The following is a 26,892-nucleotide window of genomic DNA, read 5'->3' as shown; positions in this document are numbered from 1 at the left end:
CCAGGAGTATAATAAAGGAAACGTTCTGGAGGACCTTATCTTGAAATAGTAAGAGAAATGAATTGGCAGTAGAAAGAAAATAAAGTTCTCGCCCACATGCAGGGGGAAAAACATTGAACTTGAGGTTAGCTGGGCTTGACTCATGTCACTGGATAAAGGCAAAGAGAGCCAGGACAATGACTTGTCTGCTAAACTGACAATCTTGGATTTGATATCTATTTTATGTTCTAGTAATTAGCTAAAATACATGGTTTTGTATCTATCTTGTCACCATATATAGGAGATTAATATTAGAGGGACTTGCTTGGGTGATTAAGTTTCAGAAACTCTACTTTATTAGAGGTTTTGAAAGCTGAACTTGTTCTTTCTTCACAAGTATTCAGTATTCAGGAATCTGGTGAACACTTGCCCAGAAACTTAATATCTTCAATTTTAATCCTTCCACCCCTCCTTTTTTCTTTTGCCTTCTGTTATCAGCTCAGGGGTGGGGGCAGTGGGAACAACCCTAGAGGCTTTCATTCAGGCCTGATTTCCCTTGGACCATGGCCATATTGTTCATTGAAGGCAGAAGGAGGCAAGCAGAGACCTACTCTAAGGCTCTCTAGATATTAACTGTCTTAATTACTGTTTTGGATTTTAGATCAATTCAACTATTGATGAGAAGGACTCTACAAATCCTTTCCGATTCCCAAATATTGGTGTGGAGAAGTTTCTGGAATTGAATTCTGAGCAGAATCATGATGACTACTGTTTGGCCTACGTCTTCACAGACCGCGATTTCGACGATGGTGTTCTTGGTCTGGCTTGGGTTGGAGCACCTTCAGGTAGTTCGTCTATTGTCGCACCTTAACACTTGAAACAAAAAGGAATTTTCAGGGCAGATTGAACTTATTGGAGAAAGCGATGAGTTAGGGAGGATTCATAAGCATAATGTGAATGGCAAAATAGATGACGCAGCTTTTATTTTGAAATCAGTGGAGACAGGCTGGCTGTCTGCTTCTAAAAGGTCACAGCCTTGAAAACCCTGTGGAGCAGTCCTGCTCTGCACCGATGGGATTGCCGTGAGTGTGAGTTGACTCATCCGCAGCTGATAACAACTAATGGAGATATCCTTGTACTCGGCACATTCAGTAGGTGAAATAATTTTATGGGAGAAACGAGTGGTATTTATTTCTGAAATCAAAAGCAACACTTAATTTTTTAAATAAAAATAATTAAATATTCGTTCAAAGTAGGGGAGTCTTAGAGTCGAAAGGAGTCCTGGTGGCACAGTGCTTAAGAACTTGGCTGCTAATCAGGAGGTTGGCAGTTCAGATCCACCAGCCGGTCCTTGGAAACCCTATGGGGCAGTTCTACTCTGTCCTACAGGGTCGCTGTGAGTCGACAATGACTCGACGGCAACAGGTTTGGTTTTTTTTTCTTTTTTAGAATCAGAAGGGGAAAATTATGATCATGCCTCTGTTTTGTAGTGAGTTAAAGAGCAGAAAAGTCCTGGTCAGGAGCAGCAGGTGGAAAGGAAGGAAAGCCTGCCAATTTCTAGCCTTTATTTTCACAAACGGGAAGGAAGCGTAGCCTGAGAAGAAATGTAGGCAGGAAACCTCAGTCCCCCACCCTGCTGAGGTCTCGCCTTTAGCTATGAGAGCTACTGTCCTTGAAAAAGTTGGGGTAAGATAATCCCTTCCCCATTACAGGGTGGAGTGAGTCTGTTTATAGTATAATTTCAGTAGATCAGAGAAATACAGTTTATTAATAGAAAAACAAAAAAATCAGTTGCTGTCAAGTTAGTTTCAACTCATGGTGATCCCATGTGTTGCAGATTAGAACTGTGCTCCATAGAATTGTGCTTCATAGGGTTTTCAAGGCTGTGACCTTCTGGAAACAGATCACCAGGCCTGTCTTCCGAGGTGCCTCTGGGTGGGTTTAAACCTCCAGCTTTTCTGTTAGTAGTTCAGCACTTAACTGTTTGCGCTACCCAGGGTCTCTATTATTTGAAAGAGAAGTGGAACGGATCCCAAACTCTGGGTATAATTTTGCCATATAGACTTTGATTGGTAGCCTATCATTTTCTGAGATATACAGCAACTTTTCCTTCTTCTGATGCTTCATTTCTATTTTTTAAGGCTGACAAGCTTTCCTTTTACCATTCTTGTTAGTTTATTCTTTGATTTGTTTTACATATTTTAAAATCCTAAGTAGTACTGTATTTTATCTATTTTCTTGCCTTTTTTTTAAGCCAGCAGTGAATATCACTTTACAATTTCAAAAGCTGCTTTTGTTTTTCTTTCCGTGTTTTAACGTGGACTCAGTTTCATGGTGCCATTAAGATGCAGGTTTATGTCTAGGACTGCACGTCATAGTGCAGTGTTTTTGGAGACTTGTCCTTTATGATAATCTGTGCGGCTTTTGTATGACTTGTACTGTCAGCAGATTGTATGGCTCTCCCTTTCCTGAAACCTTTTTTCCTGCTTGAATAGTTGAATTATTTTATCACACAATTTGATTCTTTCTCCCTATTCATTAGTAAGTACTGTAAAACTCAGAACTTCATTTGCTTTTCTTTGTGTACTATCCATTAGTATAAAAACAAAAAAAATCCGTTTCTGTCAAGTTGATTCTGACTCATAACAGCCCTATAGGACAAAGTAGAACTGCCCCATAGAGTTTCCAAGGAGCAGCTGGTGGATTTGAACTGCTGACTTTTTGGTTAGCAGCTGAACTGTTAATCACTACACCACCAGAGTTTCCATCCATTAGGGGTTGTCAAAGTGTGGACCACAGACTGGCGGCATCAGCATCACATGGGACCTTGTTAGAAACATAAGTTCAAGGGCCCCACCCAGGGCTACTGCATCAGAAACTCTTGAGGTAGGGCCCAACAATTTTTGTTTGAACAACCCCTCCTATACATACTAAAGTTTGAGAATCACTGCATAAATATTTTTGGCTCTGAAAAAGCCTGCTTACAAAATTTCTCCTGGGCAAGTGATTGAATGATCTCAAACTAAAACCTTCCTGTTGTTGTGCATTTTCAACGCTTGACTATTGTTTTTTTAAGGGTGTAGTGTTCCATTAGTATGGCACAATTGTCACAATTAGTCAACCAGCATAGGTACATTGTTATGAGCTGGAGTCCATATTTTATTCTCATTTTTTTAGGTTTTATCTAATGTTCTTTTTCTGTTCCAGAATCCAGCCAGGATACCACATGACATTTGGTTGTCATGTCTCCTTAGTCTCCTCTCCTCTGACAGTTTCTCAGACTTTCCTTGTGTTTGATGACCTTGATAGTTTTGAGGAATACCAATCGGATACATTATAGGATGCCCCTCTATTGGAATTTGTCAGATGGTTTTCTGATGATTAGGCTGGGGTCATTGGTTCTTGGGACACTTAATTTTTTATTGGTTTGTGATACTTCTACAACCACTGTGCTGCTCATTTATCGAAGAGGTGATAGAGTTCTGATGGACAAGTTACTTGGGGTTTTGTCCTTGAGTTTGTCATGAGAATGATGCAGGATGTATTCTGTACACTTCATTCGCAAAGATACGACACGTAACGCCTAAAACTATAAATAGAACTTGTCATCCACCTTCTATCCGCATTTTTCTTCCATATTTCAATCCCTCCCCCTTTCCTTCAGGCATCTAATATCCTGTTCCTTTACTTCCTGTTAAACTCTCAACTCCAGCCCTTAAAAGCCTTTTTCTGGGGATGGGGGGGTGATGGTGGTGCAGGCAGGTGCCAAAGTGGGAAAGAGAAAGGATTTTCATTCCTTTGGCCCAACTTTTTCTCGTATTGGGTACCTGCCTAAGCATAACATTGGCAGCTTTTTTCTTCACATCGTTTTGTCCTTAGGCTAGCTGAACTGAGTTTTATATTTGACTTAACATTTTCTCTTTTACCAGGAGCGTTGTGTGTTTGGTCTCCTTGATTCTTTCAGTATTACCCTTAGGAGGTAGGTGTTATTACCTCCATTCTACAGATGAGGAAACTTGGATTCAGAAATTTTGTGACCAACCCAGTATGACACAGCTAGAGGTGGGACAGAATCTGGAATCCAGATCTTTTGACTCAAGATTAGGTGCATTTGATGGTTACTTTATTAGGTACTATATTCTGTAACAGGAGCCCTGGTGGCGCAGTGGTTAAAGCACTCAGCTGTTAACCAAAAGGTCAGTGGTTTGAACGCACTAGCTGCTCCTGCAGGAGAAGGATGTGGCAGTCTGCTTCTGCAGATTTACAGCCTTGAAAACTCTATGGGGCAGTTCTCCTCTGTCCTGTGGGGTTGCTATGAGTCAGAATCAACTTGAGGGCAGTGGGTTTGGGGTTTTTTTTGGTTTATATCCTGTAATATTCTGGTCTTCTCTTTCTAAGACATTTCTAATAAGAAGTTGGAATGTTTCCTGCTTCTTGGTAGAAGTTTTATGTTGTTGGAATCCATTTCCTTCATTCTTAAGGTACGAGTTAAGAAAAAGTACTACTCTATAATTTTTAGACATCATTTAGGGTGATTGCCCTGGTGTAACAGGAAGAGCCCTGGACTGGGAACCGGGAAGCTGTATTCTTGTCTGTCCCGCCTCCATAGGTTTAGGTAAACCATTTTGCTTCTGTTTTCTTATATGCAGAATGAAGTGTTAGAACAGGCCCCTAAGGACGCTGTTAGTAGTAGTATTGTGTGGTTTGTATAGTACTTAAAGGTCAGGAAAGTATATGAACACATTATTTATTTTCCTGAAAGAATCTCATACTCCCACCCTTGTTCCTCCCCAACACACACACACACACACACACACACACACACACACACACACACACACACACACACACACACACTTTTTGTATTTCAGAGGGCTCAGAGCCCTTGAGAAATAAGGTGTTTTTTTTTTTTTTTAACATCGTAATTTCTTTTGTCTTCGAGACTGTTTCTGCCTATAGGTCTTAATAATACTTGCTATTATCTTGTTCTTTTTAAATAGCACTTCATAGCTGATTTATTCGGCTTGTGATCTGTTACTGTTTCCTAATCTTTTTTTTCATTTTTACTTGGCTTAATTAATCTTTGTCCTGCTGTATTGTATTATTTGGCTTAATTTCATTTTATTCTGCGGATATTTCACTACTCAAGTGTGGTAGAGATGAGGTTGTACCATTCTTATGTTAAATTTCACAGAGTAGATTTTTAGCCATAGTCCTATTCACTGACTCAGCTGAACTGGGAGAAGTAGTGAAGGTTGAAACATTTGACTAATAGGTTTCTTGTCTTTTAGTCTGTTTTTTACACTATTTGTAAACAAATTTGTTCTTACTTAATACCATCTTGTAACTGGGTGCTGCCTTGGGTTTCCTTAGTGAGGAAACAGCACCTCCTGCCCCACCAGAATGCCACATATGTTAGTTGTCATGTCATGTACAGCCAGCCAGTGAACTTCCCCGCTTGGAGGTTCCCATTTAAAGTTATGCAGGGCCCTAGAAGTGAGCTAATAAATAAGGGGCCTGGTTTCCAAGAAAAAGGCAGTCTTAAATATGAAACATAAACATTATGAAGTCTTCTTTATACAGGCACAGGTCTGTGTTAAGCAGGAGACCTCTCATTGAGTTCTTAACAGAGTAAATTCCTTAAGTTAGACAGTCCCTTTGTTCTACTTCATTTGCTGAACCTTCTACTACCCCTTCTGAGGGACTGTTTATGTGGTTTACTAAGGTACATTCTAAAAAAAACTAAAAAAAATAGTTTTTTTTTTATTCTGCTCATGTATTTAGTGTTATCCGTTAACTTGATGGACATAGTCTCAGGTTAGCCAGATCCTTGAGTAAGGCTGGGTCAGAAACTTATCTCCATAGTTAACTCTGAACCAGTCACCATTCCTCTAACTGTGAAGAACATTTTTGAGACATTTCATTTGGTAGGAACAGTCTCTTCTGTTTTTCTTAGTTTAGAACGTTCACGATTTGAGAGTATATGAACTCAACACAGGATCCTCAAGGTAACCCACAAATAAAACCCCCCAAAACCAAACCCACTGCCATCAAGTCGATTCTGATTCATAGTGACCCTATGGGACGGAGTAGAACCGCCCCATACCCACAGCCTATGGAATTCTTAACAGTCGTTTCAGGGTCAGCTTTCAGGACTAGGAGATTTACATCATTAGAATACTACAGCAGGACACTCAACTGTTGGCATGTTTTGAGGTCTGCATTGCCCGTTGCAGCCTGTTTACCATCTCTCGTCCCTGCTCGTTCCATGTGAGTACTGCTCTCCAGACGTGAAAACCAAGGAATTGCCTCCTCTGTTGCAGTGGCACAACTGTCTGGTTCAGAGTTACTGCTCAGATTAATGTCTTGTGGGCAGCATGCTACCATTAAGTTTTAGGCCTGTGCACTTCAAAATGCTCTCTGTCAAGGTATTATATTACCCTTGTAGGAAAACTAAGACTCTGCTGTTGTTGTTGGGCGGGTGGGTCTGTTTTAAAGGTAAGTGTGATACTCTGTTGACTTTAGTTCTCAGACTCTCCATAGTTAGAAAAATGTCATCGTAATTCTTTGTTGATTGTTAGGTCATCTACCAAAAACCAAACCCGTTGCCATTGAGTCGATTCCGACTCATAGCAATGCTATAGGACAAAGTAGAACTGGCCCATAGGGTTTCCAAAGAGTGCCTGGTGGATTCAGCCTTTTGGTTAGCAGCAGCAGCTTTTAACCACTGTGCCACCAGGGTTTCTGTTAGGCCATCCATCCATCAGTAATTGCTTTTGAATTCAAGTAGAAACATTTTATCCTTCTCATTGGAATGCCTAATTTGTATTTTCAATGAGTTTATATAATAAAATATTAAATTTATAATATAAGCAGTTACTGAACTTGAGTCATGGTTTAGCTATATCTCATTACTAATTGAGTTTCTGGCACGTCAAACCTAGTTGCAGTGGTTTTCTTAAACCATAACTTATAAAATTAGATATAATATTTTATTCCTTCCTGTATAATTGAGCTACTCCAACATATGCTACTAGTCTGTAACAAATATTAAACTTTTATATAAGCAATAATCTTTAAAACCAAAAGCAGTTGTTAAAGTTAAGATATGAATTACAAAGACTATATTTCAGAATAGTATATGTTACCTGATCAGGGTCCGTGTGCTGGAGCAGTCGAGCCAATGAAACATACTCCAAGTCAGAAAGAGTGAGAAAGTTTATTCAGGAGATGCATACATCGCCGGGGACCCAGCAGCAACACCGGCTGTCTCTATGGAGTCCCAAAGAGCAGTTTTACATTAGAGCTTATATAGAATTTTACAAGGGTTACAAGTGTCTTTGTAGTCCCCTGCCAGACATTTCTTTATTAGGCTAAAGACATACCTATCTAGTACCTGGGCTCCAACTTTCCTGGGGGGGGTTGTATGCCACAGGTAGTCCTGCCAGAACAAAAAATTATTTGCATCAGTTTAAAACAAAGAACAAAGTCATTAGCATTTGGTCAAAACAAAGTCATTAACAGAGGTATGTGAGGAGGCAGGCAGAGGAAGAACAACTTATAGGTTTATCATGGCCTTAGTTTTTTGTTTTAGTTATGTTAAGCTCTCAGTTGCCCATTTTGAAAAAGGAGAAAACATGCTGTGTGGTATTGGGGTCACATATTCTTGAATTTATGTATGATTTTGCCTCAAATTAGATCGACCTTAAAAATACAGGAAAGTAAATGCTCTCGATCATTAGCCATTAGAGAAATGCAAATTAAAACTACGATGAGATTCCATCTCACACCAGCAAGGCTGGCATTAATCCAAAAAACACAAAATAATAAATGTTGGAGAGGCTGCGGAGAGATTGGAACTCTCATACACTGCTGGTGGGAATGTAAAATGGAACAACCACTTTGGAAATCTATCTGGCGTTATCTTAAACAGTTAGAAATAGAACTACCATACAACCCAGAAATCCCACTCCTAGGAATATACCCTAGAGATACAAGAGCCTTCATACAAACAGATATATGCACACCCATGTTTATTGCAGCTCTGTTTACAATAGCAAAAAGTTGGAAGCAACCAAGGTGTCCATCAACGGATGAATGGGTAAATAAATTGTGGTATATTCACACAATGGAATACTACGCATCGATAAAGAACAGTGACGAATCTCTGAAACATTTCACAACATGGAGGAACCTGGAAGGCATTATGCTGAGCGAAATGAGTCAGAGGCAAAAGGACAAATATTGTATAAGACCACTATTATAAGATCTTGAGAAATAGTAAACCTGAGAAGAACACATACTTTTGTGGTTACGAGGGGGGGAGGGAGGGAGGGTGGGAGAGGGTTTTTTATTGATTAATCAGTAGATAAGAACTGCTTTAGGTGAAGGGAAAGACAACACTCAATACATGGAAGGTCAGCTCAGTTGGACTGGACCAAAAGCAAAGAAGTTTCCGGGATAAAATGAATGCTTCAAAGCTCAGCGGAGCAAGCGCGGGGGTCTGGGGAACATGGTTTGCGGGGACTTCTAAGTCAATTGGCAAAATAATTCTACTATGAAATCATTCTGCATCCCACTTTGAAATGTGGCGTCTGGGGTCTTAAATGCTAACAAGCAGCCATCTAAGATGCAGCAATTGGTCTCAACCCACCTGGAGCAAAGGAAAATGAAGAACACCAAGCCCACATGACAACTAAGAGCCCAAGAGACAGAAAGGGCCACATGAACCAGAGACCTACATCATCCTGAGACCAGAAGAACTAGTTGGTGCCCGGCCACAATCGATGACTGCCCTGACAGGGAGCTCAGCAGAGGACCCCTGAGGGAGCAGGAGAGCAGTGGGATGCAGACCCCAAATTCTCATAAAAAGACCAAACTTAATGGTCTGACTGAGACTGGAGGAATCCCGGCGGCCATGCTCTCCAGACCTTCTGTTGACACAGGACAGGAACCATCCCTGAAGACAACTCATCAGACATGAAAGGGACTGGTCAGCGGGTGGGAGAGAGACGCTGATGAAGAGTGAGCTAATTATATCAGGTGTACACTTGAGACTGTGTTGGCAACTCTTGTCTGGAGGGGGGTGGGAGGATAGAGAGAGAGGGAAGCCGGCAAAATTGTCAAGAAAGGAGAGACTGAAAGGGCTGACTCAAGAGGGGGAGAGTAAGTGGGAGTAGGGAGTGAGATGTATGTAAACTTATATGTGACAGACTGATTGGATTTGTAAACGTTCACTTGAAGCTTAATAAAAAAAAAAAAAAATTGACATCTAGAAAAAAAAAATACAGGAAAGTGCTTATTATCAGAGTTTTAAAATTATGCTTATTTGCTATTTTGTTTTTCTGAGTTTGTCACGTACAGCATTAGAAAAATTTACCTGGGACAGCTCTTCACTAAGACAGGATATTTACGTTTGATTTAAAGCTGTAGCATGTGGACTGTGACATGCTGAGTACCTGTGCCTGTCTTTTCTACTTTGGAGAAATAGTAGTGTTGTAGTCCTTAGGACTGATCTCCAGAAGTAGAAGCAGCTTAAGAAAATGCATTAAATATACATAAATCATTTGCTCTTTCCTTTTTTTTTTTTCAATTCGGTCTTCTATGAAGAAAAAATGTTGTAGTAAATCTTGAACATTATAAAGGTTCTCAACCCTTTGCTGGACAAAATCTGCGTATGGCTTAGTCTTTCAGTTTACTTTTCTGTGAAGTACATCTCAGCCTTTTAAAAGATATAACAGTAATACAAAGGTTTTTTGTTGTTGTTGAAAATACACACAGCAAAACATATAGCAGTTAACAGTTTCTGCATGTACCACTTAGTAGAGTTGCATAACCATTCTCACCCTCCTTTTCTGAGTTGTTCCTCTCCCAGTAACGAGTTTACTGCCCCCTGAGGTTCTTATCTTTTGAGTTGCTGTTGTCAGCTTGATTCCATATAGATAGTTCTTAAAAGAGCATATTGCCCAAGGCACCTTTTTTCAGTAGTTAAGCTCAAGTGTTGTTGGGTTTTAAGAAGAGTTCTAGGGATATTTTGGGTTTCAGGTTTAAAGTTTATCTCAGGGCAGTAAATTCAGGGGTTCTTCAACCTTCATGGCTCCAGGATGTCTGGAGTCCCTGAGAATTTGAAATTCTGTTCTGTATTTTTCCCCTTTTGATCAAGATTCTTCTATGGAATCTTTGATTAAAATGTTCAGTAATGGTAGCCAGGCATCATCCACTGAATGGATGACTTCTGGTCTCATGGAAAAGGGGGCAGTTGGCAGTTGTTCATGGAGGCAATTAGCCACACATTCTATATCCTCCTCTTATTCCTGACTCTCTTCCTTTGTTGTTCAAGGAGAATAGAGACGAATTGCCGTGCCTTGGATTGCTGCTTGCAAGTTTTTAAGATCCCAGGCACTGCACATCAAACTAGGAGGTACAACAGAAGCCCTAACATGTTATTAGGCCGGTTATCTGGGATGTCCCATGAAACCATGACCCTAAGCCTCCAAACCAAGAAACCAGATCCTGTGAAGCATTTGGCTGTACATAAGCAGCCTCAGCAGCTACCTTTTGTGTTGTTATTGTAAATATATCTACCACACAGCTTTTGCCGGTTCAACTTTCTACAGGTATACAACTTACTGACAGCAGTTACAATAATTTGCTGTGCAACCTTACCCTTAATCAATGCAATATTTCATCACTGTTATTTCCTCCCTCCCTTCCCTGTTAACCACTAATAAACTTTGTTCTCTTTACATTTGCCTTTTCTTGTCTTAATGAGTGAGGTCATACAATGTTTATCTTTTTGTGATTTACTTATTTCCTTCAGCATAGTGTCTTCAAGCTCCATCCCTACTGTAGCATATATCAAGACTTCATTTCCGCTACTGGCTTAGTAGTATTCCATTTTATGTATGTGCCACATTTTGTTAATCCGTTCATCTGTCGATGGGCATTTAGGTTGTTTCTACCTTTTGGCTATTGGGAATAGTGCTGCCATGTACATGGTTTTCAAAGATACTCTTCTAATTGTTAGCCTGTCTTTTCACTTTTTGGTAAAGTCTTTTGATTAACCAAAGTTTTTAATTTTTATGAGGTCTCATTTATCTTTTGCTATTTGTACTTTTGTTATTATGATGTATAATCCGTTGTTAAAAGCTAGGCCTGACAGAATTGCGTTTGCTTTTTCTTTTAAGAATTTTACGGTTTTAGTTTGCACATTTAGTTCCTTAAGCTATTTTGAGTTTGTTTTTGTGTATGGTGTGAGGCATGGATCCTGTTTCAGTTTTCGGCATCTGGCAATCTAGTTTTTCTAGCACCATTTATTGAAACAACTCTTTTTACCCCATCGAATGGGCATAGCACCCATGTCAAAAACCAGTTGATCACAGATGTGTGGGTCCAAGGTTATGTTTTGTTGACATATATTTTCCGATACTCAATAGGAATAAGGAGGCAGTTGTATTGTAGTGCCATACCATTCTTTCAGATCTTTGTGTGTGTGTTTGTCTTCTATTATGTGCTTTATTAGGAATTATAAATATTAGATATTTTTAATGATTCAGTAACTTGGTTTTAACTTTGCATGTAGAAAGCTAACTGGAAATAATCAGTTATTAGAGTACTCTAATCCATTTGATTATATTTTAATAAAAACTCAAATAGGAAAAACTTTTAAATGTGAACATAAGTTAAAGAGCTTCTCACTAAAACTCTTGGATAAAGTTAACTAAAAGAAATGATGGTCTTCTTGGTGCAGTGTATATAAAGAAATGGATTGACTGACCAGTTTCTGATTTTTCTGTTGTTCTTTTTCTAATTTCTCATAATAACTGCCTTTAGATGTGAAAACACTGTCCTTTTGGTATTCGGCTCTAAAATTCTTGTTACAAATGATTTAATATGTATCATATAATTGTTGCTGGTTGCCATTGAGTTGATTCCAACTCATGTTGACCGTATGCATTTCAGAGTAGAATTGTGCCCCTTAGAGTTTTCAGTGGCTGATTTTTTGGACATAAATTGCCAGGCCTTTCTTGAGAGGCACCTCTGGGTGGACTCGAACCTCCAACCTTCCGTTTAGCAGCCAAGTGCATTAGCAGTTATACCACCTAGGGCCTCCATATAAGTAGATTTTTTTTTTTTCCTTTAAAATTTTTAAAGTGTTCTCAAGACATGTTGGAAAAATTGTAATTCAATTTTTTAAATTTATTTTGAAAAAAATTTCAAGCCTATCAAAGAATTGTAAAAATAGTATAGTGAATTCCTGATAGATTAATTGGTTAGTAACATTTTGTCACGTTTGCTTTCTCCTTTCCATCCTTTCTCCCATCTTCCCTCTCTCCCCAAATACACAGACACACACTGTTTTTGCCTTTTTAAAATATACTGTGTGCTGCCTGTCAGGATAGTTAATGACAGACCCACGGTGTAGCATGCTGTTATTTGTAGAAGTGACCTTCCTCAAAATCTACTTGAAAATATTTTATTCAACTTCATCTAACTTAAACCATAAGTTTTCTTTTTACAGATAAAAAAGTATTGACTTAATGTAAATACTGATATATTCAAATTTAAGGGAAACTTAAAAATTTGACTTGCTGAATCAACCAGAGCGAAAGTTTGGGTGCATTTTGACAACGAAGAAGGACCTTTTCTAGGGTACTTGTAGTCAATCCTGGAAGTTTCTTTATGGGTGCCAGTAAAACTTTTATTGGAAATGACTTCCTAATCTTGGACCAAAGAAAATTTGATAATCTGATGCATTTGGGTATCAATTGTATTTTAGACTCAAATATAAAATGTTTTAATTTTTTATAGCATATGTTAGAAAGCTATTCAGCACGAGTTGGGGGGTGCATGGGGGCGCAGCAGAAATAAATGCTAACCTAGCTTTTTTTTCCCTTGAACTAGGAAGCTCTGGAGGAATATGTGAAAAAAGTAAGCTTTACTCAGATGGGAAGAAGAAGTCCTTAAACACTGGAATAATCACTGTTCAGAACTATGGGTCTCACGTACCTCCCAAAGTCTCTCACATTACTTTTGCTCATGAAGTTGGACACAACTTTGGGTCTCCTGTAAGTATTATAAGATTACAAAAACTAATTGTTAGCCTACTTTTTTTTTTTTTAATAATTTTTATTGTCCTTTAAGTGAAAGTTTACAAATCAAGTCAGCCTCTCACGTATAAAAGTATATACACCTTACTGCATACTCTCAATTATTCTCCCTCCCTCTCCCTCCTTCCAGTCTCTCTTTTCATGACCATTTTGCCAGCTTCTGACCCCCTCTACCCTGCCATCTCCCCTCCAGACAGGAGATGCCAACATAGTCTCAAGTGTCCACCTGATGCAAGTAGCTCACTCCTCATCAGCATCTCTCTCCAACCCATTGTCCACTTCAATCCATGTCTGACGAGTTAGCAAATTGTTAGCCTACTTTTTATGTTTAGAGTGATTTGTTGTTGTTGTTGTTGCTTATAATGAAAACAAGTACATGTTTCATTTTCCTGTGCCAGCACATGGCAGTGTATTTGACCACTCTGATAGGGAGGAAGCTAGACAATTTGTGATTAAAATAAGGAAGTAAGAGTAGCAGTTCCACCAGAGTTGTATAAAGGCAAAATTTTTTTGTCTGTCTTAGGCACAGCTACGTCTCTTGATCCTAGAACAGTGTTCGATACGTAATTCACCCAAGTATGCCTTAGAAGAGAATCACTTACCGTTGTCTAAAGTGCACTCTGAAGTTTCAGCAAATCGGGGACTGTTTTCCTTCTGTTTACTCAGTTTGTTTTTTAATCTCCTGGGGAATGAGATTCATATTTTTAAATCTTACTATGAAAATTTTCTAGCATATACAAAAGTAGAGAACATAGCACAATGAACTTTCATGTGCCCGCTGTCTAGATCAGGGGTCAGCAAACTTTTTTGTAAATGCCTGTCAGCAAACATTTTAGACTTTGGGGCAACATTTGATCTCTGTTGCACGTTCCTTTCTGTTTTTACAATTGTTTAAACATGGAAAAACCATTCTTAAGGTTAGAAAGAGAGAGAGGTAGGTGCTGTCAGGTTGACTCTAAATCATGGTGACCCCATGTACACCAGAACGAAACGTTGCCCTGTCCTGCATCATCCTCATGATCCCTGTTGGATTCAAGTTCATTGTTGCTGCTGTTGTGTCAGTCCATCTCAGTGAGGGTCTCCCTTGCTCTCACCGGCCTTCTGTTTCACCAAACCTGATGTCCTCCTCCAGCAAATGATCCCTTCTGAAGACATGTCCAAACCAGGCAAGCCAGACAGTGTTCTGTTGTGATTCACAAGGTCTTCATTGGCTAATTTCTGGAAGTGGATTGCCAGGCCTTTTTAGTCTGTCTTAATCTGGAAGCTCCACTGAAACCTGTTGACCATTGGTGACCCTGCTGGTATTTGAAATACTGGTGGCATAGTTTCGAGCATCACAGCAACACACCAGCCACCGTAGTACAACATACTGACACTTGATGGTTGAGTGGTGGGTTATTAGGTCAGGCCGTGTGAAAACAGGCTGCGGGCTGCAGTTTGCTGCCTGCTGATCTAGAGTCAACAATCGTTAAGATTTTGCCGCATTTTCTTCATATATCCCTCTTTTTGTTTGCTAAAATATTTAAGACAAATTCATTCATTGTTACGTATTTGAGTATGCACCTCTGAAAAGTAGGCATTTCTTGCATAACCACAAATGTGGTTATTACACCTCACAAAATTAACAGCAGCTTTGGTGTCATCTACTACCCAGTCTGTTATGTTGATTTTTTTAAAGTGACCTAAAGATCCATACTTACAGAAATATAAAACACTGAAAGATGTTTTCTTTATGATTTTGGTAGGGCTAATTAAAATAAGAAGTTTGGAAAAATTTAATTTGAAAAACCATATGTAAGTTTTATTTGTACCTTATCACTTATAAAAATGGAAATTTTTATAATTTTAGAAACAAGTTATCTACCTGTAGCTTTTAAAATCTCCAAAAGCACTTCTCTAATTTCCCCCAAATTTGTAAAATATAAGTGTCATCTCATTAACTTGGAAGTCTTTCCTCTTCCAAGTCCTAACCCAAATAGGGAATTTCTGAACTTCATAAAGAGCTTGTAATTGTCACCTTTATCCCTGAAGTTGCTAACCATTATTTTCAATGCATATTGGGACACATGAACTGTGGAGTGCCCTGAATCAAGTATTTAGAATCTGTTTGATCTCTACCTCATGTCTGCTTTTGAGATCTGTTCTTAAAACAGAAGTACTTACAATTTTAGAGACAAGCAGAGCACTGGTGTTCACAGTTAATTTGCATTTCCAAGGGCAGCTGACTGATACCCGCCCCCCACCACCACCCCCCACCCCGGGCACTTGCGTTCTGACCGTTACTGGGGAAATCGAAGTTTACCCTGCTGTCATCTGTCGAGGGCCTCTCTTATGTCAATGGGCCTACAAATCACCAGACTCAGTTTCAGAAAGTCTTTGTGGTGGCCTGAGTTTCTAGCACATTCCCAGGTGACAATGCTGCTACTGCTGTGTCTCTGTGGACCACACATGGAGGAGAGGATCTAGCCTCTAATAGTCTTCACTTTCCTTCTTATCTGTTCTCTATCCAGCTGCCTGAGAGATGCTTTTAGTACATTAGTGTTCCATCATTTCTTGCTTATTATTTAATGGATAAACCAATTCATATTCTTGCAAATTCAACAGTTTCTACCTGTACAATTCAGTGACATTGATTACATTCTTCAAGTTCTACAACTATTCACACCCTCCTTTTCTGAGTTGTTCCTCCCCCCTTGACATTAACTCACTGCCCCCTGTTTCCTTTTTAATCTTTTGAGTTGCTGTTGTCAGTTTGATCCCATAGATAGATCTTGAATCTAATGCTCAAGGCAGACATTCTTTACTAGTTAAACCTAAACTATTGTTTAGTTTTAAGGAGACTTCAGGAGATATTTTTGGTTTAAGGTTTAGAGATTATCTCAGGGCAACAGTTTCAGGGGTTCATCCAGCCTCCACGGCTCCATAAAATCTGGGTTCCATGAGAGTTTGAAATTCTGTTCTCCATTATCTCCCTTTTGATCAGGATTCTTCTATGGAATCTTTGATCAAAATGTTCAGTAATGGTAGTGGGGCACCATCCAGTTCTTCTGATCTCGTGGCAAAGGAGGCAGTTGTTCATGGAGGCAATTAGTTTCACATTCCATATCCTCCTCCTAGTCCTGACTCTCCTTCTTCCTCTGTTGTTCCTCGTGAATAGAGACCAATTGTTGTGCCTTGGATAGCTGCTTGCAAGCTTTTAAGACCCTGTACTACTCAGTGAAATAGGAGGTGGAGCAGAAGCACTAAGCACATTATTAGGATAATTGTCTGGGATGTCCCATGAAACCATGACCCCAAACCTCCAAACCAAGGAACCAAATCCCATGAGGTATTTGGTTGTACATAAGCAGCCTCAGCAGCTGTTCTTTTTGTTGTTGTTCTTGTCACTGTTGTAAATATATATCTACCACACAACTTTTGCAAATACAGCTTTTTTGGGAGGCATATAACTTATTCACAGCTCATATAATGTAAATTAATACGGCCCTTTATACGAGGCAGTTTGGCAATATATACCAAGATCTTTAGAATGTCCTACCTTTTAACCTAGTAAGTCTACTTCTGGGAATCCAGTTGTCTTAGTTTTCTAGTACTGCTGTAATAGAAATACCACAAATGGGTGGCTTTAATGAACAGAAATTTGTTTTATAGTTTAGGAGGCTACAAGCCTAAATTCAGGGCACCAGCTCTATGGGAAGGCTCTCTGTCTTTTTGTGTGGGGAAATCCTTGTCTCAGCTTCTCTGATGTTCCTTGGTTGATCTTCATGTGGCATGTATCTTCCACTCCATTTGTGCTTGGGTGTCTGTGCCTAAGCTGCTCCTTTCATATCTCAAAAGTGATTGGCTTAAACCCACACCCTGTAGCCACAAATGGTTGACTGCTAGCTGAGAGGTTAACTGAACCCACCCAGTGGTGCCTACCCAGGAAGACACGCCCGGTGATCTGCATCTGAAAGGTTACAGCCTTGAAGACTATGGAACATTTCTGCACTTCACACATCGGCTTTGCCCTGATTTGGAATGGACTCCAGGGCAATTAACAGCACCATTAACATAACAAACAAAACCTTGTTCCCAGATGGGATTATACCTACATGTATAAGCCAGAAAAAAAAAAAAACCAAGCCTGTAGATGTTGAGTGGATTCTGACTCATAGTGACTCCATAGGACAGAATATAACTGCCCTATTAGGATTTCCAAGGCTGTAATCTTTATGGAAGCAGACTGCCCATGTCTTTATCCTGTGGAGTGGCTGGTAGGTTTGAACTAATGACCTTTCGGTTAGCGCCAAGCACTAAACTACTGCGCCATCAGGGCTCTACAGGTCTAGGGGTTAGAATTTACAACATGTATTTTTGGGGGACAAAATTCAGTCTGTAATACCAACTGAAAAGAAATAAATGGAGAGTCTGTCAGTTTATATTCATTTTAAAACATAAAAATAGAAAAAAGTTATCTACTGCAGTTTTATTTATAATAACAAAGATTTTTAAACAGTCCAAATAGCCTCACAATAGAAAAATACCATTCAGTGCTCTGCAACCATTTAAAAATCAAGTTTTTAGTGCTCACCGTATGCTGTTAAGCTAAAAGAAACCCATGTATAACTGTACACATGGTTGAGTCCAAATTTTGTATTAAAATATGATATCACTGGGTACAAGTCAGGCGGGAAATAGACCAGAATATTATAGTAGCAGTTATTGTGGGTGGTGGATTATGATTAAAATGCTCTTTATCCATTTTTTTGTATTTTCCACCATTTCTGTAAAAGTATGTGTTATGTTTATAGCCAGAAAAAAGTTTTTTCTTGTCAAACTAAAATACAGTTTTTCGATCTCTCATAGCACTTTTGGGCTGCAGTCAGGGTGTTTTATCTTGTAATGTGTTTTATTTATTTGTGTGCTTGTTTTCTTCATCTGAGGATGGCAGACAGCTAGCATGCTTGTTTACTACTTGTTCCCCCTTCCATGGTCACTGATGATGATAGATAACATCATGGTGATGGATAAAAATACCCTCCTGAGATACCCACCCCAAACCCATTGCCGTCTAGTCTACTCTGACTCGTAGTGACCCTACCGGACAGAGTAGAATAGCCTATAGGGTTTCCAAAGAGTAGCTGGTGGATTCAAACTGTCGACCTTTTTGGTTAGCAGCCGATCACTTAACCACTGCACCACTAGGGCTTCTGGGAGTAGTAAAGTAAATTGGTTAGTGATTTCTGTAATGGGTATATGGGTCAGAGTTGAACCTAGGCAGATTCACTAGGGTTGGTGTCACCCAGTATGGTAACTTATGGTGTTGCCCCCCCCATTGTGGGCGGAGCGGCTGGCCCCACCCCGCCCCCTGAGCAGGGCTAAGTGCCAGCCCTCCCAGCAGGCTCCCTGTGGCTCCCCACAGCTCCGCCCCTCTCCCATTGGCCAAGGTGGAGACTCTCCAGCCAATGGTGGGTGTCACGGCCCAGCTACCTGCACCCAGATAGGCAGGTGAGGGGGACGAATTACCGCACTGGGTGACAGCAACCCCAATGGTGCCACTGCCTTAGTGATGCCTCCTGCGGTGCACTGGTCTGCCCACCACCGCGGTGAACCCTAAGGTCACCTTTTCTGACAGTATCAGGGGATGCGGTCCTTACCCCCGCACCTTCCTAGTGATGCCAGTGGCAGATACGTAAAATTTGCTATCCTCTTTAAGTAGCCTGTGGTCCCTTGAGGGGTAGAGACAGTGTTTAAGTCATCTTTATATTTTTATGTTATTGTATTTTAGCATCTCCTTGGAATATATTGTACACTGATTAATATTTATTGGTTTGAATTGAAAGGTGGTAAGATACTCTGTGATGTAAAATATAAACATCAAGAGTTAGACAGTATTGGTGTTTTTTTCTTTTTCTTTGTCAAATTCGAATACTGAGGATAATTCTAGTGCTGTACATTATCAGTAACTGAATTGAATTTTGTAGAATGAAAACAGAAAGCAAGATAATTTTGAAGACTAGTGTAGAGTTGTTAAGTGCTGAGTCTAGGTTTGGGGAAAAGCAGGAGGCATGAGGAAGAATGAAGGTGACGGTGGGATTGGATTGTGAGTAGCCGCTCCAGACCGGGAAGTGGAAAATGAAGTAATTTAGATGGGGTCTGGAGAGAAGCGGGATGCCCTTGGGCATTTCTTCTGTTTCTCAGGGAACCCTACTCAAGTAGGGTTGTTGGGTATTATAAAACAGTAATTTAGTTAAATAGAACTGTTGCTCTAGGTTTCAATGTTTTCCACCCCTCCTGGCCTGTTCGGGCTTGTGGTTTCGGGAGCATTGTGAAGTTCTGCTTTTTTAAACAGGTATCCCTGGGAGAGAAAGGGCTGCTGGAGTCTGATAGTGTTCAGTTTCTTGATCTCAGTGCTGGTCACATAAGTGCATTTACTTTGAGAAGATTAATTGAGCTATGGTTTACTGCATTTTGTGTGTATCTAATATGTCAATAAAATTACAAACCTCCCCCCCCAAAAAAAACCGGCTCTCCTCATATACAAGCATATAGAGCTCTGCCTCCTGTTTTATTTGCAAAGCAGTAGTTTGGTTTTACCTCTTGGCTTTTCTTAATTTCCATTTTAAAATAGATCATTGTGTTTCCATCCCTGCTCAGCAGTTTTACTCACCTTTCTTGTATGCTAATGAGTCAGCTGTCTCAGGTATGTCAGGTATATACTGAGCACCATGCCTGTCTCTTTGGCTTCCTGTCTTTCTCTTTTCCCCATCTCTGTCTTAGAATGAGTCATAGCCTGTGACTCAGCGTATATCTCAAAGATGTTAGTAGTTTTTGAGCGGTAGTTACGTTTGCTGTTACTAGCTTTAAAAATAGGCGAGCTGGTTTTAATAGCACGGGACAACCTGTCCTGCCTGCTTACACAGGTAGGCCCCACCTATTGTTGTGGCTGGACCTCCTTTGACTTTCCTCCTTAGATAAGACCATGGGCCTCTGAAAGAGCAAGTTGTTTTCCTTCTCACAGTCTAAAACAATTAAGAGCCTTTCTAAAGAAAAGGAGAGCCCACAAGCTTCCATTGTTCTCCGAGGAGAAAATTACATTTAATCAGATGACCCGAAAGCCTTATTTTCTTTGCTATTTATGTAACTCTGTATTCTGTTTGACAGCATGATTCTGGAACAGAGTGCACTCCGGGAGAATCTAAGAATTTAGGACAAAAAGAAAATGGCAATTACATCATGTATGCAAGAGCAACGTCCGGGGACAAACTTAACAACAATAAATTCTCGCTGTGTAGCATTAGAAATATAAGTCAAGTTCTTGAGAAGAAGAGAAACAACTGTTTTGTTGGTATGTATATTTTCCCAGCTTTCTATTATGAACATTTTCAAACATTTAGAAAACTTGAGTTATGGAGTGAGCACTCCTACACCCACCACCCAGATTTTACAGTTATTAACACTTTGCTGTATCTGCATTGGAAACTCTGGTGGTATAGTGGTTAAGAGCTACAGCTGCTAACCAAACAGGTCGGCAGTTCGAATCCACCAGGTGCTTCTTGGAAACGGTACGAGGCAGTTCTACTCTGACCTGTAGAGTTGCTAGGAGTCAGAATTGACTCAACGGCAACAGGTTTGGTGTTTTTTTGGTATTTGCTTTATCACATAATTTATAATTGTTCCATCGCGCAGTTACATTGTAAAACTCTGTTACATTATAAAAGAGCCGTGGCCGTGCAGTGGTTACAGAGCTTGCCTCTAACCAAAGGGTTTGCAGTTCAAACCCACCAGTCGCGCCACGGGAGAAAGATGTGGCAGTCTGCTTCCGTAAAAATTTACAGCCTTGGAAACCCTCTGAGGCAGTCCTGCTCTGTACTTACTGTAGGGTCACTATGAGTTGGAATTGACTTGACAGCAGTGGGTTTGGTTTGATTTTTGGTTACATCTTAAAGTATTTCAGACATGAGTATACTTCACCCCTAGACACCTCACCCCTACCTATCATTAAACTAGAGTTTGCGGTTCTTTTTATTTTTTTAGGTAAGTGGAATGCACATATTTTAAGTGTGTCATCCAGTGCTTTTAGACATATGCATTGCCGTGTGACCCAAACATCTGTGCGAACAGAGCGTTTCTGTGGAATGAAAGTTCTTTCATTCCCCTTCCCGGTCTTTTCTTCCCAACATACCATTAGAAGCAACGATTGTTGTGATTTATTTCACCATGGATTAGTTTTGCCTGCTTTAAAACTTCATGAAAATGGAATCATACAGTAGTACTCTTCTGTTGAAGGCTTTGCACTCAGCATAATCTCTTGACATTCGTCCGTAAGTGTTATATGCTCTTTGATTGCTGAGTAGTACTGTGTTATATGAGTGTATCACGGTTTGCTCATCCACTGTCCTACAGAACAACACCTGGGCCTTTTGGGTTTGTGCTGATAAAAAAAAAAAAAGCTGCTGTGAAATTCTTGGATAAGCCTCTTTGTGGACATATATTTTTATTTCTCTAGGACAAATACCTAGGTATTCAGTAGATGCAGAACTGCAGGGTCATAGGGTGGGCACCTGTTTAATTTTACAAGAAGCCGATAGATCATTTACCAAAGTGCTGGTTTCATTTTATACTTTAATCAACAGCGTGTGAGAGCTCTGGTTACTCCACATCCTTGCCAACTTTTGGTTTTATACTACTTTTTAATTTTAGCTATTTTGGCGAGTATAACATACACATTTTTAAAAGCCACCTTTAGCAAATATTGTAGATAGCTAATATTTTGTACTTTAATCATAAGATATAGCTGATTCACTCATCTCCTTAAAGTTATTTACCCAGTTAATCTTGAATTGGGTGGAGGACCCAAGTGGAAGCATTGATGATGAACTGGGTTTTTGAAGTGGGATTGTTTTAGGTACTCAAAATTGCATCCTTATGTATTCAACTGTATCTCCTTTTTTAGTGCTTTTTTATTGTGACTTGTGCTTATATCTGCTTGGTTAATACCATCACTGTTGGCTGCATTAAAAAACCGAAAGCCTGAGATACGGCTTCTTCATTAAGAGATTAGCAGTTATTAAATATATATTAGAAATATGTAAGCAGAGTTAAAAGTGAGCATTTTGGAGAGAAAGTTAGTAGATATCTAGAATAAATGCTTGGATTAGAATTCATTCCCAAGCAAAAGTGGACATTATCCTATACTTGTAGATGGAATCATTTAACTTTTCAGACTTTATATTAGTCGACTAATATAAAGGCATCTGAAAGTGCTACTTTCTGGACTTCTGACCCCCTGCTCAGCCTTGCTGTTTCCCAGACTTCTTAGACATAGAGAAGATGATTTCTAGGTTTATTTTCTTGCTCTTTCTTAGGATCAGAAGTTCTTCTTTGGTTTATCTACCTCAGATGTATTTTTGACAGGGGGCAGAAGGATAGTGTATGTGGATTGTACATCTTGTTAAAAAATTTATGTATGTGATAAGTTATTCAAAGTAAAGTTATTCACAAGTCAAGATGTGAAAAAAAAATTGAATGTTATAGTTAATTTATATGTCAACACAGAGAATTTGGTGAAAACTAGCAAGAACATAAACATACAAGACCTGACTCTAGTCATTCTCTTCACATTAAACTGGTGGATTGTTCCTTATTGATGTCATAGTCCTAATTTAAGATTACCGTAATCTTAGAAGTAATTTGGAAATCTCTACTAATTTGATAGACGTTCTCTCTTTGAACCTTAAATTTATTTGCACTAGGGACATTCATGTATGTCTTTACCAGGGAGAATGTTGTTTTACAGCTATGATGTTTGAGATTTCATAAGCAAGTGTAGGTTCAAGAGTGACAGGATTTTTTTTAGTTGCCTCTGAGCCAAAAGTTAACAATTTCATATTCCGGTCACTGATGGATAGCTTGTGAAGATTTAAAATAAAAACTTAGGTGGAATATAAGCAAAATAAGAAGAGAAAATTTAAAAACAGAAAAACAGAAGGTAGAGATATTCATTGTTCAAGACAGAAGAACTTTCAGATAACTATTTCTAGAATCTTTTATTAGCCCTAGGACGGCTGCTTTTCAGCTTCCCATTCTTTGGTAAATTGTTAGGCATATTCTATTAGCTGGTCAGTGTGAACTTTCTGATGAGGCAAAATGACAGGTAGACCATCCCTTCTACCCAAACTGTTAGGATGCAGGTAGTAGTAGTGCCCATCCTAACTTTTCTAGCTTTATTAAAATTAATTTGCCAGTGACTTCAAATGGTGATTCTGTTTTCTACATATAAAAAACCCACTAAATTAATTCAGTATTTATTGTGTGCCTCATATGAACCAGCCACTGTCCTAGATATTGGAAATTACATCAATGAACAAAATTCCTGACCTTGAGTTTATATTCTAGTGGGCTTGGACAAGTTGTAAATACATAAAGTATGTAGTAGATTAGGTGGTGATAATATAAAAGTAAAGCAAGAAAGAGAGGAGACATGGTGTTGGAGGGAGGGGTTACATTGTTGCCATTTTAAATAGAATTTTATTAGGCTATGACTTACTGAGAAAATGGCCTTTAACCAAAGACCTCGTGGATCAAGCTTTGTGGATATCTGGGGATACAGCCTTCCAGGCAGTAAGGACAGGCCTGGCAAAAGTCCTGAAGTGGTGGTGCGCTTTGTATACTTGAGGAATATCAAGCAGGCCAGTATGGCTGGAGTGGAACGAGTAGGTGGGGCCAGAGAATGGTAGGGCGTTAGAGAAGTAAGAGGCTGGGAGGTGGGAATCGTGGGGTCTTTTTGCTGTTCTGATGACTTTGGCCTTTACTCTGAAGCATGAGACCTGTCGGGGTAGGGGGCGGAGATTTGAGCAAAGGAGAGATCTGAACTGACCTACATTTGATCAGTGCTACTTGACTGCTGTTTTCCAAATAAACTATGGAGGTCAAGGGCAGAAGGAAGAAGATTAGTTTGAAGACTCTTTCAGTAATCCAGGAGAGAAAAAATGGCATGGACCTAAGTATAGCAAGGGGAGGAGTGAGAAGTAGTTAAATTAGGGATACAGCCAGTGGATTAGATATAGAGAGTGAGAAAGAGATGTCAGATGACTGCAGGAATGTTAGCCTGAGCAGTTGAAAGAAGAGAGTTGCCATTCCCTGCAAGAGGAAAACCTTAGGAGGACCAGGTTTCGGGGGGAAACCTTGGAGCTAGGTTTTGGACATATTTAAGTTTGAGATAGGTATTAGACATTCAGGAAACCCTGGCTGTGGCTGTGGTTTTGGTTAGCTATGGTTACTAACCAAAAGGTCGGCAGTTCGAATCCACCAGGCACTCCTTGGAAACCCAATGGGGCAGTTCTACTCTGTCCTGTAGGGTCGCTATGAGTCGGAATCAACTTAACAGCAACAGGTTTGGTTTTATTTATTTATTAGACATTCAGGGAGCTTTCGCAGTACAAATGGTTAAGCACTTGGCTGCTAACCGAAAGGTTGGTGGTTCGAACCCAGAACTCACCCAGCCGCGCCTTAGGAGAAAATTTGATGATCTGCTTAAAGATTATGAAGATTACAGCCATGAAAACCCTACAGGGCAGCTGTCACACGGGGCTGCTATGAGTTGAAAACAACTCTGTGGCACCTACTAACAACTCAACATTAGACATTCAATTGGAGATGTTGAGTAGGCAGTTTACATATTGAAGTCTGGAGTTGAAGGAAGAGGCCTGGACTGAAGAAATGAATTTGGGGGTCACTAGAGATTGTTTATAGCTATGAGACTGGATGAGACAGCCAAGAAAGTAAATGTAGCTAAAGCAGAAAACAGATCCAAGGACTGAGCCCTGGAGCACTTTTAACTTGAGATGAGAAGGACCCTGGAGGGAGAATGAGGGACTAGTGTGAAGTAGGAGAAAACCAGGAACATGGTTTCTGGAAGCCAGGTGAAGAAAGTGTTTTAAGGAGGAGGGAGTTATGAACTGTTTCAAATGCTAGTTGGTCAAGTAAGTTGAAACTTGACAATTGTGTTTAACAACATGGGGGGCGGTGGTGTGGTGACTGAATCATTTTATTTATTCACCTAGCTTTAACTTCACAGGATCAGACCTCATAAATAACAGTATAATCCTGACAGGGGGGCCCTCTGTCCTAGGCTGGGTTCTCTAGAGAAGCAAAACCAGTGAAATGTGTACACACACACACACACACACACACACAGATTTATTTCAAGGAAATGGCTCACGTGGTTGTAGAGGCTGGAAAGCCCCAGGTCCATGGATCAGGCATCGGCTGAAGGCTTCTCCTGACTCACGTGGCTACAGGGGCTGACAAACCCAAGATCGCCAGGTCAGACAGCAGGCTGCTGACTCAAACACAGGCTGCGGAGGCTGACGAATCCCAAGATTGGCAGGTAAGACGGCAGGCTGCTGACTCAAGTCCCAAGAACCGGAGACTAGATAATGACGAGCCAGATGCAAGATCCAGAGCAAGCTAGTAAGCTTTGCCAGAACATCCATATATATGTATAGATAAATACATAGATGGACAGAGGGTTAGGGGGAAGGGAGGTGAGAAGGGAGAGAGGGAGAGAAATAGAGATATATAGGGTGCAGGCCACACCCCCAAAGAAACTCCTCTTTACAGCTGATTGACAGATTCCATCAGATCACATTGTGGAGGATGACTGCCTCATTATGTAACTGTAAAGCAACATCATCACGTAACTGTAAGATGACATCATTACATAACTGTAAGATGACATTACATAACTGCCAAACTGCTGAGAATCATGGCCCAGCCAAGTTGACACATAACCTTAGTCATCACAGCCTCCTAAATGTTATGGATTTCACTTGTTCTACCTGGTATTAGGCAGTGTGTGGTTGCCTGTTTTAGTCGGCAAGACTGTAAATTCCTAGGCAGAAAACTCTGAGGCCTGCTCAGTTTCATACATAAAGAACACTTAAAGATGGATTGACTATATGACAGCAAAGGAGAAAGAATTAATAAAGATTCCAGATAAGCATGGCCTTTTTTTTTAATTGAAGTTTTTGTTGAGATAATTGTAGATTCACATGCAGTTGTAAGAAATAATCCTGAGAGATTCCATTCACCCAGCACCCTTCACCCAGTTCCCCCAATGGTAACATCATGTGAAACCCCATAGTATTAATATAATATCACAACCAGGACAGGATATTGATATTGATACAATCCACAGATCTTACTCATATTTCCCATTTTTTTGTTCCCATCTGTATGTGTGTATTTAGTTCTACTTGATTTTCTCGCATGTCTCTACCGCCTCAGTCAAGGTACAAAACAGTTCCATCATCACAGGGATCCCTGAAGTCACCCTTTTATAACTACACCCTCTCCCTTCCTGCTTCCCCTAATCTGTTTTTCATTTCTAAAGTTTTCTCATTTCAAAAATGTTATAAAATGGAATCCTGTAGTATGTAACCTTTTGGGATTAGCTTTTCTTCACTCAGCATACTTCCCAGGAGATTCATCTAAATTGTTGCCTATATCAATAGTTTGTTCCTTTTTAATGATGAATAGTAGTTTATGGTTATATGTACTGCAGTTTGTTTAATCATTTACCCATTGAAGGATATCTGAGCTAGTTCCAGTTTTTGTTATTATGAATAAAACTTCTATGAATATTCCTGTATAGGTTTTTATGTGAACATGTTTTTTTTTTTTATTGTGCTTTAAGTGAAAGTTTACAAATCAAGTCAGTGTCTCACGTAAAAACTTATATACACCTTGCTACATACTCCCAATTGCTCTCCCCCTAATGAGACAGCCCGCTCTCTCCCTCCACTCTCTATTTTCGTGT

At 39.8% G+C, this 26,892-nt stretch overlaps 1 protein-coding gene across 1 annotated transcript in view; it reads left to right on the top strand.

The window, feature by feature from the left end:
- ADAM10 (ADAM metallopeptidase domain 10) overlaps positions 1 to 26,892 on the top strand; it is a 166,956-nt gene that overhangs the window by 118,398 nt on the left and 21,666 nt on the right. The window contains exons 8-10 of the mRNA XM_049905181.1: positions 641 to 824; positions 12,883 to 13,046; positions 20,235 to 20,418. Of these exons, the coding sequence (XP_049761138.1) occupies positions 641 to 824; positions 12,883 to 13,046; positions 20,235 to 20,418 (532 nt within the window). The remainder of the gene's footprint in view (positions 1 to 640; positions 825 to 12,882; positions 13,047 to 20,234; positions 20,419 to 26,892) is intronic.

The sequence above is a fragment of the Elephas maximus genome, chromosome 13 (assembly GCF_024166365.1).
Source record: "Elephas maximus indicus isolate mEleMax1 chromosome 13, mEleMax1 primary haplotype, whole genome shotgun sequence".
Classification (NCBI taxonomy): domain Eukaryota; kingdom Metazoa; phylum Chordata; class Mammalia; order Proboscidea; family Elephantidae; genus Elephas; species Elephas maximus.
The sequence above is the reverse complement of the archived record's forward strand: the minus strand, read 5'-3'. Positions and strand labels throughout refer to the sequence as shown.